Source organism: Hippocampus zosterae, chromosome 15 (genome assembly GCF_025434085.1).
Source record: "Hippocampus zosterae strain Florida chromosome 15, ASM2543408v3, whole genome shotgun sequence".
NCBI lineage: Eukaryota > Metazoa > Chordata > Actinopteri > Syngnathiformes > Syngnathidae > Hippocampus > Hippocampus zosterae.
The window spans coordinates 8866616-8880508 of record NC_067465.1 but is presented as its reverse complement, the minus strand read 5'-3'; the positions used below and the strand labels follow the sequence as shown (position 1 = coordinate 8880508).

The following is a 13893-nucleotide window of genomic DNA, read 5'->3' as shown; positions in this document are numbered from 1 at the left end:
TGTTTTTTCATCTGAATGTGACTGTCTGTTATTCTGTGTGTGTGGGCCAAAGTACAGCAGCTTAGCGGAGTCCGATTAATTATGAGCATGTTGCGCTACTGTGACATGATCACTAATCACTTCAGTGGCTCTCATGCTGGGGGACCGACAAACCAGAAATCCGACCTACACGCTCGTCACGCGTACGCACACACGTGTGTGCAGGCCCGCAGTGGTAATCTGCACATTATGATGATTTCACGCTAGGCCAGGCCACTATTCCAGCCTGCGCATTACATTCATATTCTCTGACTGGCACATCAGTTTTGAAATGAGCAAATCAAGTGCATTTGCCATATTTAGATTGGTTGCTTCAACATTTCATAAGGTTTGTTTTTGTGACGTTATTAGAATAGAATTTAATGCTCCAAAAAGATTTTCATAGAAAAAATATACAGGGGGATAGCAAAAGATGCTAAGCGCTCGTCAGTAAAATGAATCGAAAAGCCAGACTGGATTTCGCAAACAAGCACATAGATGAACCATCAAAGTTTATGGACTGATGAGACCAAGATGAACCTCAAGCAAAGTGATGGAAAGGCCCAAGGATGGAGAAAGAAAGGAAACGCAAGCTCATGTGTAAAGCATGACTGACGTCATGGCATGTCATGGTCTTGCATGACTGCTTCTGGAACCACCTCAAGGTCTTTATTGATGATGTCACTCATAATGGGGGCAGCAGAATGAATGGCCATATTAATACGACTGAAATTCCAATGATCAATGTGAATTCAAGTGGGCCGGTGTGAGCCCTGAAACTACAGGGCGCCGAAGGAGTGCCACTCGGCCACTGCGTGCGCGTGTTAGCACGAAGAAGCAAAGTGAGGCAGTTGCCGTGGCAACGACGTCGCGGCAAACCACGACAGTGACACCCGGACGGCGCGGTACTGACATCAGCGGATGAACACGTGCCACTCACTAATGCTTCCGAAACGCGCGCCTGTGTGCGTGTGCGCGCGTCCTACAGACACACAATGTTGTCGTTGAACTCTCGTGGTCTCAATGACAATCTGTCCACTGTGTGAGCGGACATGCGCATGTTTGTGCTATTGTTTGGTCGAACATTTGTAAGGGCGCGAGCGTGTTTAAGCCTATGTGTCTGCAGGAATGTGACTTGATTACAATTCATTAGTTTTGAATTACTCCTTTTCTAAATTTGCTAATGAGGACAACATAAAAATAAATATGGCTGTTACATACTTATATACAGTTGACCACCCGCTCTTTGCGTAGGGAATTGACACCCATTGAAATGCATATGCTTATACTGGGAAAAACAATTTAAGATTATGAAAGTAATATTTGTAGCAGGAGCTTTGCGCACACAGTGCCCTGTGCATGCGCGAGTCATTTTGCGCTAGGTCCGTCCTGCATCGGCAGCCTCCCTTCCTCTGGCGGCCTCTGGTGGCTATAAGCGCACACTGCAGCGTCAGCTCTTTACACTTGTCCTAACGCAACACCATACGTCACTTGGGTTGCTCTTTTGGGAAAAAGGACTAGCTGATGCCCGGTGGGCCAGCGTCTTTTGGGGCCGATGCAGCGCTACTTAATTATCATTTTGCTTCACACCGACAGACTGGACCTCAATTTAGAGGGAGCAGTCCACTGCAAGCACTGACAGCAAACTGAGCCACTCAATATCTAGAATCTTTGTGATGGTGCTACCCAAACAACAAATTTGTTTGCCAGCGTGCCGTCAGCAACACTTTATTCCTTCCCTTTTACTGTAAATGTCTTTGATTCTTTTGTTTGCTTGCTTTTAAATGTTGGATCTTTATGTTTTGTGTCACCTTGTCGATGAACTCCACTTTAAAAATCAAGCGGCCTTGTCAAGCCTCCATCAATATAGTTGTTATGTTTGTTCTTTGACCAGGAAAGGAACCATTTCGCTATGCGAACTGTATATTTGCAACTTGTGTTGCCAATGTTTTAGATGTGTGTGTGTGTGTGTGTGTGTATGTGTGCGCACACACGCGATCGTGAAAATTTTCTTCAAATAAAAATGTGTTCAATATTGATAACGTATTTTCAAGTTTTTGTTTTTGCCCCTCCCGAAGAAAGTCTTAGCCCCCCCCCCCCCCCATTGGTCTGTGCGTCTGTTTGCCAAGCTCCTTAGGGGGCTATTATCACCACATCTGTTGCTCAGTGGGTTTGCGGTTGTCCTGGTGATTTGTCGGCCCTCGATTGTCCTGAGCCTCATCACGGTCCACAGGGACCCACAAAATCACACTGGGGTTGAGGGAAGGGGGGTGTTCAAGTCCTGTCAGAAATCTGTTTAGCCCCAGTAGCCTCCATCATTTTATTTAATATTCTAAAATATATTAGGGTCCAGACATCTAATACCTAATACAGTATATAAATACAGTATTTTCTCGGCCCCCATATGTATCAGTCAAGCCCCCTTGAGCACCTGGAGAGAAAAAAATCCTTGAGTCGTCCTTGCATTTGTGGATGCATATTACAAGGTTGTTTAAGTGACAAGCAGTGTGATGCAAGATTTTTTTTAATGCGCTCGAGTCCGGAATCGAACCCCTACGATCGGGACTCCGAGGCAGCTTTGCCAAACAGGGACGGGGAAAATGGTCTTCTCCACAAGAGGGCGCAGCTGCGAACACGCCAGCGTTTGTGCCGTTAAGTACTAAACGGGCCGTCTGGTGGTGGCCAATCATCAGATGACACAAATCGTGTGCGCACACACCGACATAATCTTCGCTCCTCCTCCTGCATGAATGGATTACAGTATTCCTACTGTGGATGCAAATTCTCACCACAAATGCATCAGTGAGATTGTGTTGACACGCGAACGCTGGGGGCAGAAGTTCAGGATAGGAGTCGGCACCGCACGGAAGGCAAATCTAGTGTGGCTCCAGCCCTTCAGGCCGGGACGGCACCCATTGGCGAATTTCTTTTTGGCTAAAGTCATGTCAAAACACGCCGTTCACCCTCCTCCTCCTTGCAGCGCACCAAGCACAGCCCACGCCAGTGATGCATTTGGCCCCGCCCGCGTTGACTTTGCCAAAGGCCTTTGGAATATCTGTCGCATTTGTTTCGTCGTTTTTCCCTGTAGTTAGTTAAGTCACATACAATGTAATTCTTTCATTCCTGCATACCAATGGTTCATAGATTATAAAGAAAATGGATTTTGGACTTTTATTACTTAAATCAATTAATTACAAGTTATCCAGCAGGCATAAGAAGAGCAACAAGCCAAAGAGCAAAGTAGAAGTCACAAAATAAAAGTCCGGTTTATTGTCCAACAACAAACTTCGCACGTACACCAAAACAGGCGGCCGGAAAACAACCCTAAAACAAAAAATGAGAAGAAAAGAAAGAAAGACTCTTCTTTTCTTTGGCCTTCCTCCATCCAAGCAAGCAAGCAGGCAAGCACAAAGTCGTTTTATGGTACAGCTCAAGTACATACATTAAATGGAATTGACTGGAATGCTCTGAGTTCAACGGCCAAAGACGTCTTGGACTTGGTTTGGGTGTCACATGGTCAAAAGATCTAATTAACCAAGCACCTATTTGCCTCCTTCCCAACAATATGTACAAAAATATAAAATGTAAATAAAAATACAAACTAATTCTCCGCTGGAGTCGCTGTTGTCGTCGTTATTGTTGTCGTTGAGGCCGGATTGTGCGTGAGGATGGTGGGCGGGCGGCGGGCGTTGAAATCTACTCGCTAATGACCACATTTTCTTTCATATCGTTTAGATGAGTACTCCTCCGGCCCCACCCCCTGAGCGCAACCACAGGAAGCGGCCCAGCGGGTTGCCGCGCCGCCGCAGGAAGCTGCCCCATCAATCGTCGTCGCCGTCTGTTTTCTGCTTCTTGGTCCCCACGTCGTCCTGGTAGCCACAAAAATCAATTTACAACCCAAAAACAACCAACCTTCATTTTCCCATTCCTTGACTTCACTTTGTTAAAATTCGCTTTGTATGATTATGTCTGGAGAATTGCACCGCGTTTCCCCTCCTGTTTATGTGATGAGTACTTTTTGAGGCATGCTTTCATTTAAGAACTTGGAAATGTATTTAGATTTTGACGCGCCATAGCTTTACAATGCCAATTCGTTGCTACATCGGTCACATAATCTTTTCCTGGACTTTTATTTTGAATCAAGTAAAAAGATGTAGTGGAAAGTCACCTCGTCGTCATCTTCATCTTCGTCCTCATCGGCCGCCCGCTTCGTGCCGCCTTCCAGCTCATCCTCATCTTCGTCCTCGTCTTCCTCATCACCTGGGCGACAACAACCATGAAGGTTAGCATTTGGATAGGAAGGTAGATAAACATCAGGGACACGTCTCAGGCACCTTCTCCGTCATCTTCCTCATCCTCGTCATCCACCTCGTCATCTTCCTCGTCGTCGATCTCGGGCTCACCGTTCTCCTCGTTCTCCTAAGAATCCAAATTTTATATTCAGCCTTGCTTTCATGTCCTTCACATCTACTCATCTCGCTGACCTACTAACTAAATCATGTCGAATCCACAAATCATCAATTACAATGCTCTTCCCTACATTTCTGGTCAATTTTATCCTATCCTCAATCATTTGCTGAAAAACCTTTTGCGCTCACCCAGAGCGGTCCAATTTTAAAAGGTGTTTTGGCGCCCTCTTATGGCAGCACGCCGTAAAGAGAATGTTTAGTTGGGCGAGTATTTGTTGGGACAATGCTTTATATGTATTTATTATTTAGTCATATTCAAAGACCTTGCTTCCATCTTGATGTCAAGGAACCGCGTGGAAATGAGGGAAAGTGTTTCATGGATATACAGTATGTGGTACGAAACAATTCTCACCGTCTCTGGAAACCATCAGTGACTTGTGGCTTTTCAGGATCCCATCCCTGTCGCCGGTGTTCAATTTACTGTATTTTGCTTTCACTGACATCACGTCTTTAAAGTCATTAAATGATATGCGTCTTTCCTTAATTTAACCCATTTGACACAACTATGTCGACGGGCACTATAACTTAACACAACTTTACACATCATTGTAATGGTTAGTAAAATAGCTAGTACTTTTTTGGGGGGGCGGAAGGGCGGTTTTTTTTGTTTAATGAAAGGGTCACTCAAGTGTCAGTTTAGGGTGTGTGAGTAATCATGTCACCTTTCCATTGGTGGCAGCATCTTTGCCGTTCTCCTTCTCCTCCAGAAGCTTCTTGTCCTTCAAGTCCTGAACAAAACAAACAAAAACATTTGAGCATACAAAAACCTCCTTTTCAGTACTGACGCTTAAGCTTCCTGTTGCAGAGAAGGAGCAGGAGTGCATGCTGGGAGCACTCCCTCCTCTTCATGTCTCGTAATAGGACACTTTGGTGACGGCCCCGAGGCATTGTTGGTATTGTAGTGCATAAGCCATCATATGTCGCTAGACACGCCCGGGATACGCACTGCATTACCCAAAACGCAACGCGCCATTGAAAATAAGCTCGCGGCGCGGAGGGGGAAGGGAGGTGTGACGTTTTTGGGAAGGTGGGGGTGCGAGTAAGGGGTGGGGGTAACGAGGAGTGGGGGGGGGGGCGCGTGTAACGAAGGACAATAGAAGAAGACACATGGCCGATATCACACCGGAAAACTCCCGCTCGGTCCTCGAAACCAAATTATAAAGAAAAATCATGAAGTCGATCTTGGCCTTCATTTATGTATTTCCGACAACTAATCCGATTAGATCTTGATCATGTAACAAAATGAACATCTATTTTTTTAAGTTAAGTTTCGCTTATCACATTGCGCTCAGACACGCGCGACGCACCGTTCAACTTAAGCAGGTTGTGAAAGCCAACACAAAGCGCGCGCACGACGCATCACACCTACGCGCACGCACGTACGCGCACGTATCTAAGTGCTCCGCATTAGCCGCCTTTGAGAATCAAAGAAAAAAAAGGACTGAATCAATATAAAATTTCCTGGGTAGACGCGCAAGCGCCACGACTAAGCAACGAGCGAGAGCGCGCCGCCGAACCCATCAACAAACACAGCGGCTTCATTCAAAGCAACTTTCGGCACCGGAACCGAGCGAGAAGATCAAGCAGAGTCGCTTGGCGCCCCGCGGCAACATTATTCAACATCCTGGCGGCCGAGGGGTTCCTCGCTCGGACAACGGTGCGGGTCGGTTCGTCCACCGGTTCTTCTGGGAGCGAAAAAGAGTCACTCGTACAAAACAAAGACGGCTCACGAGTCTCAGGGAGACAATGAGGCTGAGCTGGCGTCATTCGAGTGACATCTGGAAGCGGCTGAGATGCTCGCAAAACACGTTTGGCGCCCGCTTCTTCGAACGCATGACAAGCGGGGACGCCACGAGAGCTTTTTCATCGATTTCTTTTTAAAGAAAAAACATATAACAAATATTTCTAAATGCATATAAAAACTGACGCGTGTATCCCGCGCAGCTTTGTGGAGGTGAGCGGCTTAGCGAGCACTACGCGCACCGTGAAGGAAAGAAATCAGTTGTTGTCTTCTTTCTTACCTTGGCTGAGATTTCCGATACAGAGTCAACTTTGGCGTCTGCCATTGTTTCGGGGTAGTAAAATAAAGCAGGCGAGAAGGAAGCTGGACAAAAGTAATTCCTCCGCGACGGCGTTCAGTGTGTTTTTGTGCCAATGGCCGAGCAAGCTGGCGGCTGAGTGGTTAATATATAGGCTAAAGGGCGGAGCAGAAGGCGGCTTGGCTCTCGCCCATTGGCTGCCCTCGCCCCAGAGAGCTTCTCCGCTCGAACAACGACTCGAATTACAAAGCAGCGGCCACGCCCCCTCCTACCCACGCCGACGCTCTGCACTTTTGGTCTTCCAAAATTTCATTGTGAGCGACTCAAGTGCACAAAAAGGTATCCCGCTCCACCGGGAAGGCGAAATTTACTCGTCTGCGTCGACCTACGCACTAAAAATGGCGGATAGCTGGCCCGTGGGGACGTTGACACTATTTGATTGAGTGATGTTCGTCTGGACCAATGAGACGACGACTTAGGGACCGAACGTCCCGCCCATTCAGACGGAGGGAAAATAATTTAGCGAGAACGACGCCAACATGTCAAGTTGTCCGCCAATTTTAAGGAGGGTCGAGGTTTTTGTACATTGCGCTGCGTTTTCGCGAACCGGCTGCAACTCGGTGGAGAAGCGCCGTTCGAGAGTCGAGAACCAAAGTAAGTGGAGCGCCACCGGCGCCGTTTGAGCTCTGCGCTCGCCCCTCCCCTCAGCGGCCGGCAGCCATCTTGAGGCTCCCTCTTCGCGGTCATCTCCGAATGGCGCACTTCTTCTTCGCCTTCCTTACCCTCTTTCGTCTTTATACACCCAAAGACGACGACGTTCGACAGTCCCAACGTCGACGGCACGCCATTCGAGTAGTCCTAACGAAACAACAAGCCCCCCTGAGTGTGAACGAGGCGAGTGAGCGCGTGGCCTAATTTCCCTCTTTTGTTGGATACTGAAGTGACGAAGTGCGACACAACACATGCGACTAGACAAGTGCGCGCCCCCCCCCACCAAAAAAAGGCAACATCGTGTGCTCGTGAACATTATGAAACACACTACGGACTTCTTACCGATTTTTGTACACATGGCTTTTACAAGCGGGACATGAGAAGGGGCAAAGGGACGGCCGCCATTAGAAGCAGCAATTTAGTGGTGGTAGTTGGAGGGGGCGGAGTTCGTCTAACGAACGGCTCGCAATGACGGCCGGGTTGCTGACGCAAATAACGCTCCACGACAACTCCCATTGGCCCGGTTCGTTAAGTGACTTGACGCCGAGGCACCTTGGTCCTGCAACGAGCGGCGATTGGCTGCCGCCGCCGTCCATCATTTCAAACGTTTACGACGTCGGTGCGATTTGACGCGCGGTTGGACGACTGCAACTGCAGACGAGCATCAAGTTTCACTGACGAGCGCTTCCCTTTCAAGCCACCCCCCCTCTCTGCTGCCACAAACAAACGCACACATTACATTTCTCATTGCGATTAAATTAAATGCCATTAAATCATTCCATCCACGCAAACTATTTTTATGCATGTTTATAATTCAGGAGAATAGGACTGTATGGTACAGCAACACACTCATACAGAATATGAAGAAATGCGTTATTTTGTAATTTAATTATTGTACAATGGGACAAACTGAAAGTCACGAGTGCGTGTTCATGGGCCTGTGTGCGCGCGGGCGCTCTAGGCGGGCTGCCCCTAGTGGTATGCAAAGGAATCACTACATTAAATGTACAAGTAGCCTTTTTCTTCAAACACAGTGTTAAAAGTTGTGTAACCGATGTCTAATGTTGCAGTGGCTTGGGAGGGTATTTTTGGGAAGTAGCAGCTGTACATCCACTTACTGGTGGTTACTGAAGCTGTTTTGTGCTACTTCACAGCTATTTCACAGGTGCCGTTCCCCTGTCCAGGTGACTAAAGCGCACCCGACAAGATTGGCTGCAAGTCAAGACAAGAAGGTGTGGCTGAGACATGGCCACCAACTTGACATGAACCCCCACCCCCCAAGTGTTCCGACCACGGCCCTGCGAAGCGAGCATGGGGCTACATGCATTGCAACCGTTTTGTTTTGCTTTGACAAGGGATAGGATTCTTTGTCATCTGTGAAGGTCCTCTCTGACTGTTGAGGACTTGGCTGTCTGTATCTATGGGTGTGTCTGTGTCGTGGTGCCACCTGGTGAGGGAGTTTCCAAATTAAAAGGTGCGACAAAAAATCCTTCTTTTGAATGACATGATCATTAGCATTTGTTTTTGTAAAGCATACAAAAGAACATTCAAATATAAAATTTCCAACGTTTCAAGCAAGCAAATCCATAGCGGTTGATAAAATATGTCACCGATCGACATCCCGACCGTCTCTTGCTCCCTTCATTGCCTTCATTCCCAGCTGACAAACGCCGACATCTTCTCTGGTCTGGTCCCGCTTGTCCCAACATTCTCAGTTCTCTTTTGTTGTCTTTAACATCTTTTTGTAAATTGTAAATTTCCCCAGTGTGGGACAAATAAAGGATATCTTATCTTATCTATCCTATATCTTACCATACAGCTCCTCCTTTCTCCTTCAGTGCAACTTTTTTCCTTCAAGAACAAATCACCTTGTTCTTGATATCTCCACTTTGTTATCCCTTTCACCTCCCATGGACTTCTTCCATGTTTTTCCTTGTCCTGAACATAACCCCTTTCTTTCTTCAACACCTCCTTTTCGTAATTGTTTCTTTCATCTCTTCCTTCCCATTCCAACACAGATTTCCCCATGTTCCTTCAACTTTTGCTTGAAGACCTTTGTATGACTGGTTACTCCAGGAATCTGTGAGTTGTCCTTCATGACCGCCTTGTTGGTCCCCGTTGACCCTAAAATGTCATCCTTGTTCCTCCTGCAGGGCTCCAGTGAAGTTTTAGAGCTGAATGAAGATGTCCACGCCATGGCACTAAATGTTCCGAAACACCAAACAAGTTTTTACTGGGACCGTTTGTGCAAACACTTCCTGTTACAAGTGAATCCTCTCTCGCACGCACACACACACACACACACACACACACGCGCGCGCGCGGACGTCGGTGTACGTGGTGCTTTGTTCGCATAAGAAGTGCACGCATGACAATGAGAGGAGTGTTTTCTTTTCAAGTCCTCGGGGGAGGGGGCGGCTCTGCAGGTGGGGGAGGTGCTCACTGCGCTCCCTCAGGTACTTTTGCCGCCTTCCAACACAATTTGAGCAGCTACTGTACTCACCAACATTGTACTTCAGACATCCCAAAGATTAAAATGCTCGAATCTGTTCCGTCTTGTATGGAAATGTGAGAAATACCTCAATGGGTTCTTCTTCTATTTACTTTTTTCTTTTGCAGAAATGATGAGTGCTTCTACTGCTATAAACAAGGAATAATGTCACAACTGTTTGTCCGTAACGTAGTTCTTAGTTACTGTAAATCATGTAAACCTTTGAACTGCAAATCATGTAAACTTTTGAAATGCACTATATTTCTAAATTTTTCGACTACATTACATTTTTGTAGCAGCAGATTGTGAGTATTTGGCAAACATTTGCATTTAAAAATAATGTTTTTAAATTGTTTCGAACTACATTGTTTTTTTAATTTCACATGTATGTACAATACATCTTTAATGGAATCATTGAAGTAGTTAATTTTATTAAAGCGCAATGTTCACGTTCTGAATGTTTAGCCATAAAAACTCGGTCTTGATTTTGATGGACACTACGCCAGGCTGGTATGTTACAGAATTTTCTTGTCGGTCTTTAATCATGCTACTTGCAGAGTCAAGTATTTTTCACGCGCAACTTGGAGTGAAAAGTTGGAGAAACGTTGATGCTCAAGACTTTGTTTCCACCTCCTGGTGGCTTCTCGCAATTACATGTTAGTCAACCTCATTAGTATTGGGACCTGTTTCAGCACGTAGACGCGGACAGGTTTTGCTGCCAAGATCACCAACGTCATTGAAGTGACTACCACAAATGAAATATTTGTCATAATTTGTTTATGGATCATATATTGATCCATAAACTGTGTTTCACGAAAAAAATGTATCCCCTCTCTTTTGTTGTGATCCACTTACTGGTTTAGCGTAATTTTCAATGTTTAATACTAATATTATATTTAACTACTGGTTTAGCAATCTTTGAAATGAGCAGAAGGCATTTCTAATACACGGGGTAATACAGCTTTCGGCCACTGGATGGTGACACGGACACGCACGTCTCTTCCCGGTCAATTGTTTGAAAACATGTTTTTAAATGTAAAATATAACATTATTCATTAACGAAGACGAACATTTGTATCGAGTCTATGACAATTTCATTTTAAAAATGTGTTTTTTACCCCATAAAAACAACTCGTGAAAGTCCTTCCAATACAGCCACACGTACACGAGCGCAATTACGCACGAATTTTCCACGTTGACTTACAAGAAATCAAAGTCAATCAAAACGTTCACTTTGTGTCTTTGCATGTCACACAAACACACTGTATCTTTGTTCAAATCTCTCTCTCTGTCTCTCTCTGTCTCTCTCTCTCCCACACACACCCACACACACACACACACACACACGCGCGCGTCGTGAAATGGCGGCTAAAGGCAAAATGGAAAATGGGGACTGGAGTCTGCAACGAGTAGAATACAGTAGCTCAACAGTTTCCATTTTCTATTTCCATTCAATACATATATTCAACATGAATGCATAATAAAGTTATGTACACTAATGGCACAAAACAATCATGCACATTTAACACTGTACAAATACACAAATAAAAGCCTCATGATTCGCAGAGCTTGCTGTAGTCTCTTTTACACACACATGCACGTCCAAAACAGACAATGCACATATGGTTGGCATTTTCAACAACTTTAAGTTGCATGTTGAACCTCATGCATACAACCTGTTAGCATGGGAATTCGCATTGCTAATAAATCCTTATTAGCATTGTCACTGCTTGCTAGCATCTATGACCTTCTCATTAGCATTGCTAATAAGCTTGCCACCCATCCCCGTAAAATAAAGAATCATCCTTGAATTGGGAATTAAACATTGCGTCCCGTATTGAACCATTCCTAATTGTCACATGCGTCTGTCACACACAAAATTGAACATTGAATTTGACAATACAGCATTGGACAAAATAAAAAACAGACATCCGAAAGATGGCACCCCTAATTGCTAACGTGTGTTAGCATTCTTGTTAGCATTTTTACAATCTCTTCAGTTGGGGCATTCATGAGCATCGCTAACCTCTCTTAACATGTTCACTAGCATTTCAAAATTCTTTAAGAACATTTGATGGGAATTTGTAAGGCGAGAGTGTGTATCTGTTTGTGTATTTGTAGGCCCCCCTCACTTCCAATTCCTTGTAAGGTCGAAAAGGAAAATTCCGAGCAGGGAGGAACCCGGCCTACTTTGCCCAATTCTATTTTGAGAAACACACACACACACACACACACACAACTTTCAAGCACCACAGGCATGTGTGAATTTCGATGTGGGTTATGTTTATAATGTGCAAACCTTCCTTCTTTGTCTTTTTTTACACTGCGTTATTGTGTGAGTGTCAGAGAGAGAGAGAAAGAGAGAGAGAGAGAGAGAAAGAAAGAGAGATCTTAGAATTTCCCAACAGCATAGATGTGATCTTTAATTCGCAAACTACACAAACACAGTGTTGAATGGAAGGTTTGACACTTCAAGAAAAGCTTTGTCCAGAGATGGCTTTCCTGATGAAAAGTTGATTTTTCTTCAGGACTTGTGAGTATGCATTCTCAAGTCAAGTCAAAGCTAAAATAATCAATTTTGTACTTTGGTGGGAAAAGTGATGAATGAGGTCCCGAGGAAAGGAGAATACCTGCACAACAGCAACCACGCACCACCATCGTTACTTCCTCTTCACGCAAAAACACATCAAAAGTGCGCACTTACACACACACACACACACACACACACAGCAGGCACACAAAGGTTGTTCTGAGCTCTTTTGCATCCTCTGGTCCATGTTTACAGTGTTTACACGCCATGCCATCAAACAGCCCCGTGGTTACTTTTCACACTTAAAAGAGATCTATTGACCTTTACAAGTGTCAAGACATTTGCAATGCTAATGAGAGAACACACCTTGGTTGAACATGACCTTTTTCAGGGCTACCTGTACTATTATTTTCTTGACCTCATTCATGAGATTGTTTTTCAAAATAATTCTATAGAACCACAATTCAAAAGCAATGTCTGATTTTTATTGGTTCCCGTAGCAAGTGCCCCCTTTTCCAAATTATTTGCCTGTCTTGTCCTGCAGGCTTGATCCGATTGACTTCAACCTTTCTCTGAACCATTTCAAGACCTGCGACTTTAACAAGGATAAAAATATTGAGTTGTCCAACGTACCATATGACTAGGGAGGGGGCATCAAATGTCGTATTTTATAATGTACTAGCTGGTTCGCCGCCCTCCGGGGGGCTCATCAGCTAGTTCCTGCGGAAGGCTGGTAAGGTGGTGGTTCGCCGCCCTCCGGGCGGCTCATCAGCTAGTTCCTGCGGAAGGCTGGTAAGGTGGGCCTTCGGCCCACAAAAGTGTTGTTGCTTGATTCAACTTTTTGTTCATCTTCATTGCTTATCGCGAAAATAAAGAGATGTTTAGCTCTACTAAATAACTAACAATTTCATTGCAATGCTTGTGGGTAGACAACATTTTTTCGCTAAGATGCCCGCGCGATCGTAGTAAGCCACTGCCTGAGCGGCGCAGTGGCGGCGCGCGGCGGCGCGGTGAAGTAGGTACGTTTTGAAAAGGGACAGACGGAAGGACAGACTGCGTGCAGGACGACGCGCAATATATATATAAAAGAAGATAGCCATTTCATATACATACATGTAGTTCGCCAAAATGGCCACTAGATATCACCATTGCATCCGTTCACAAAGCTATTTCAGTCGGAAGGGATCCTTCAATCGCAGGTGTCCAAATAGACTGAAGGATCGAGACCGTCCTTGGACTGTGAGCTCGTCATGTTGCTTGTTTACTGATTCGAAAGGATAGAAAATATTTCTGGGCATTTGTACACTTGTAACAGTAACGAATGTGAATAAAATACCTAAACGCAAAGGCGAATAATTTATTTCACAAGCTCGTCAATACACTCGACCTTCAACTTCAGGCTCTAAATTGGATTTAGCCATGACGCACTATTCATTCGCCACAAAACAGGAAATGCTTTATGGGCCAACCTGTATGAGCTCCAAAACAATTACCAAACTTCACATATATATTCATAATTACAAGCTGTATACATTTGTATTGCGTGTTGTTATACATATGGCCACACTAATTATTGAAGTAGATAATGGAAGATATAGTTAAAGAACACATCAGGTAAATATCATTCCACACAAT

General features: G+C 45.0%; 1 protein-coding gene and 1 long non-coding RNA gene across 2 annotated transcripts; one reads left to right on the top strand and one right to left on the bottom strand.

The window, feature by feature from the left end:
* Positions 1-3265: 3265 nt before the first annotated feature.
* Positions 3266-6677, bottom strand: ptmab (prothymosin alpha b). The gene is made up of 5 exons (XM_052087927.1): positions 6509-6677; positions 5150-5215; positions 4353-4437; positions 4187-4278; positions 3266-3887 (listed from the first exon to the last, which is right to left on the bottom strand). Exons 1-5 carry the CDS (start codon positions 6551-6553, stop codon positions 3840-3842), a joined length of 336 nt encoding a protein of 111 aa, XP_051943887.1. The 5' UTR covers positions 6554-6677; the 3' UTR covers positions 3266-3839.
* A 144-nt stretch (positions 6678-6821) lies between these two features.
* On the top strand, positions 6822-9962 carry LOC127616369 (uncharacterized). The gene is made up of 3 exons (XR_007967095.1): positions 6822-7180; positions 8392-8711; positions 9391-9962. It is a non-coding gene; the product is annotated as an uncharacterized LOC127616369 (long non-coding RNA).
* Positions 9963-13893: the final 3931 nt, after the last annotated feature.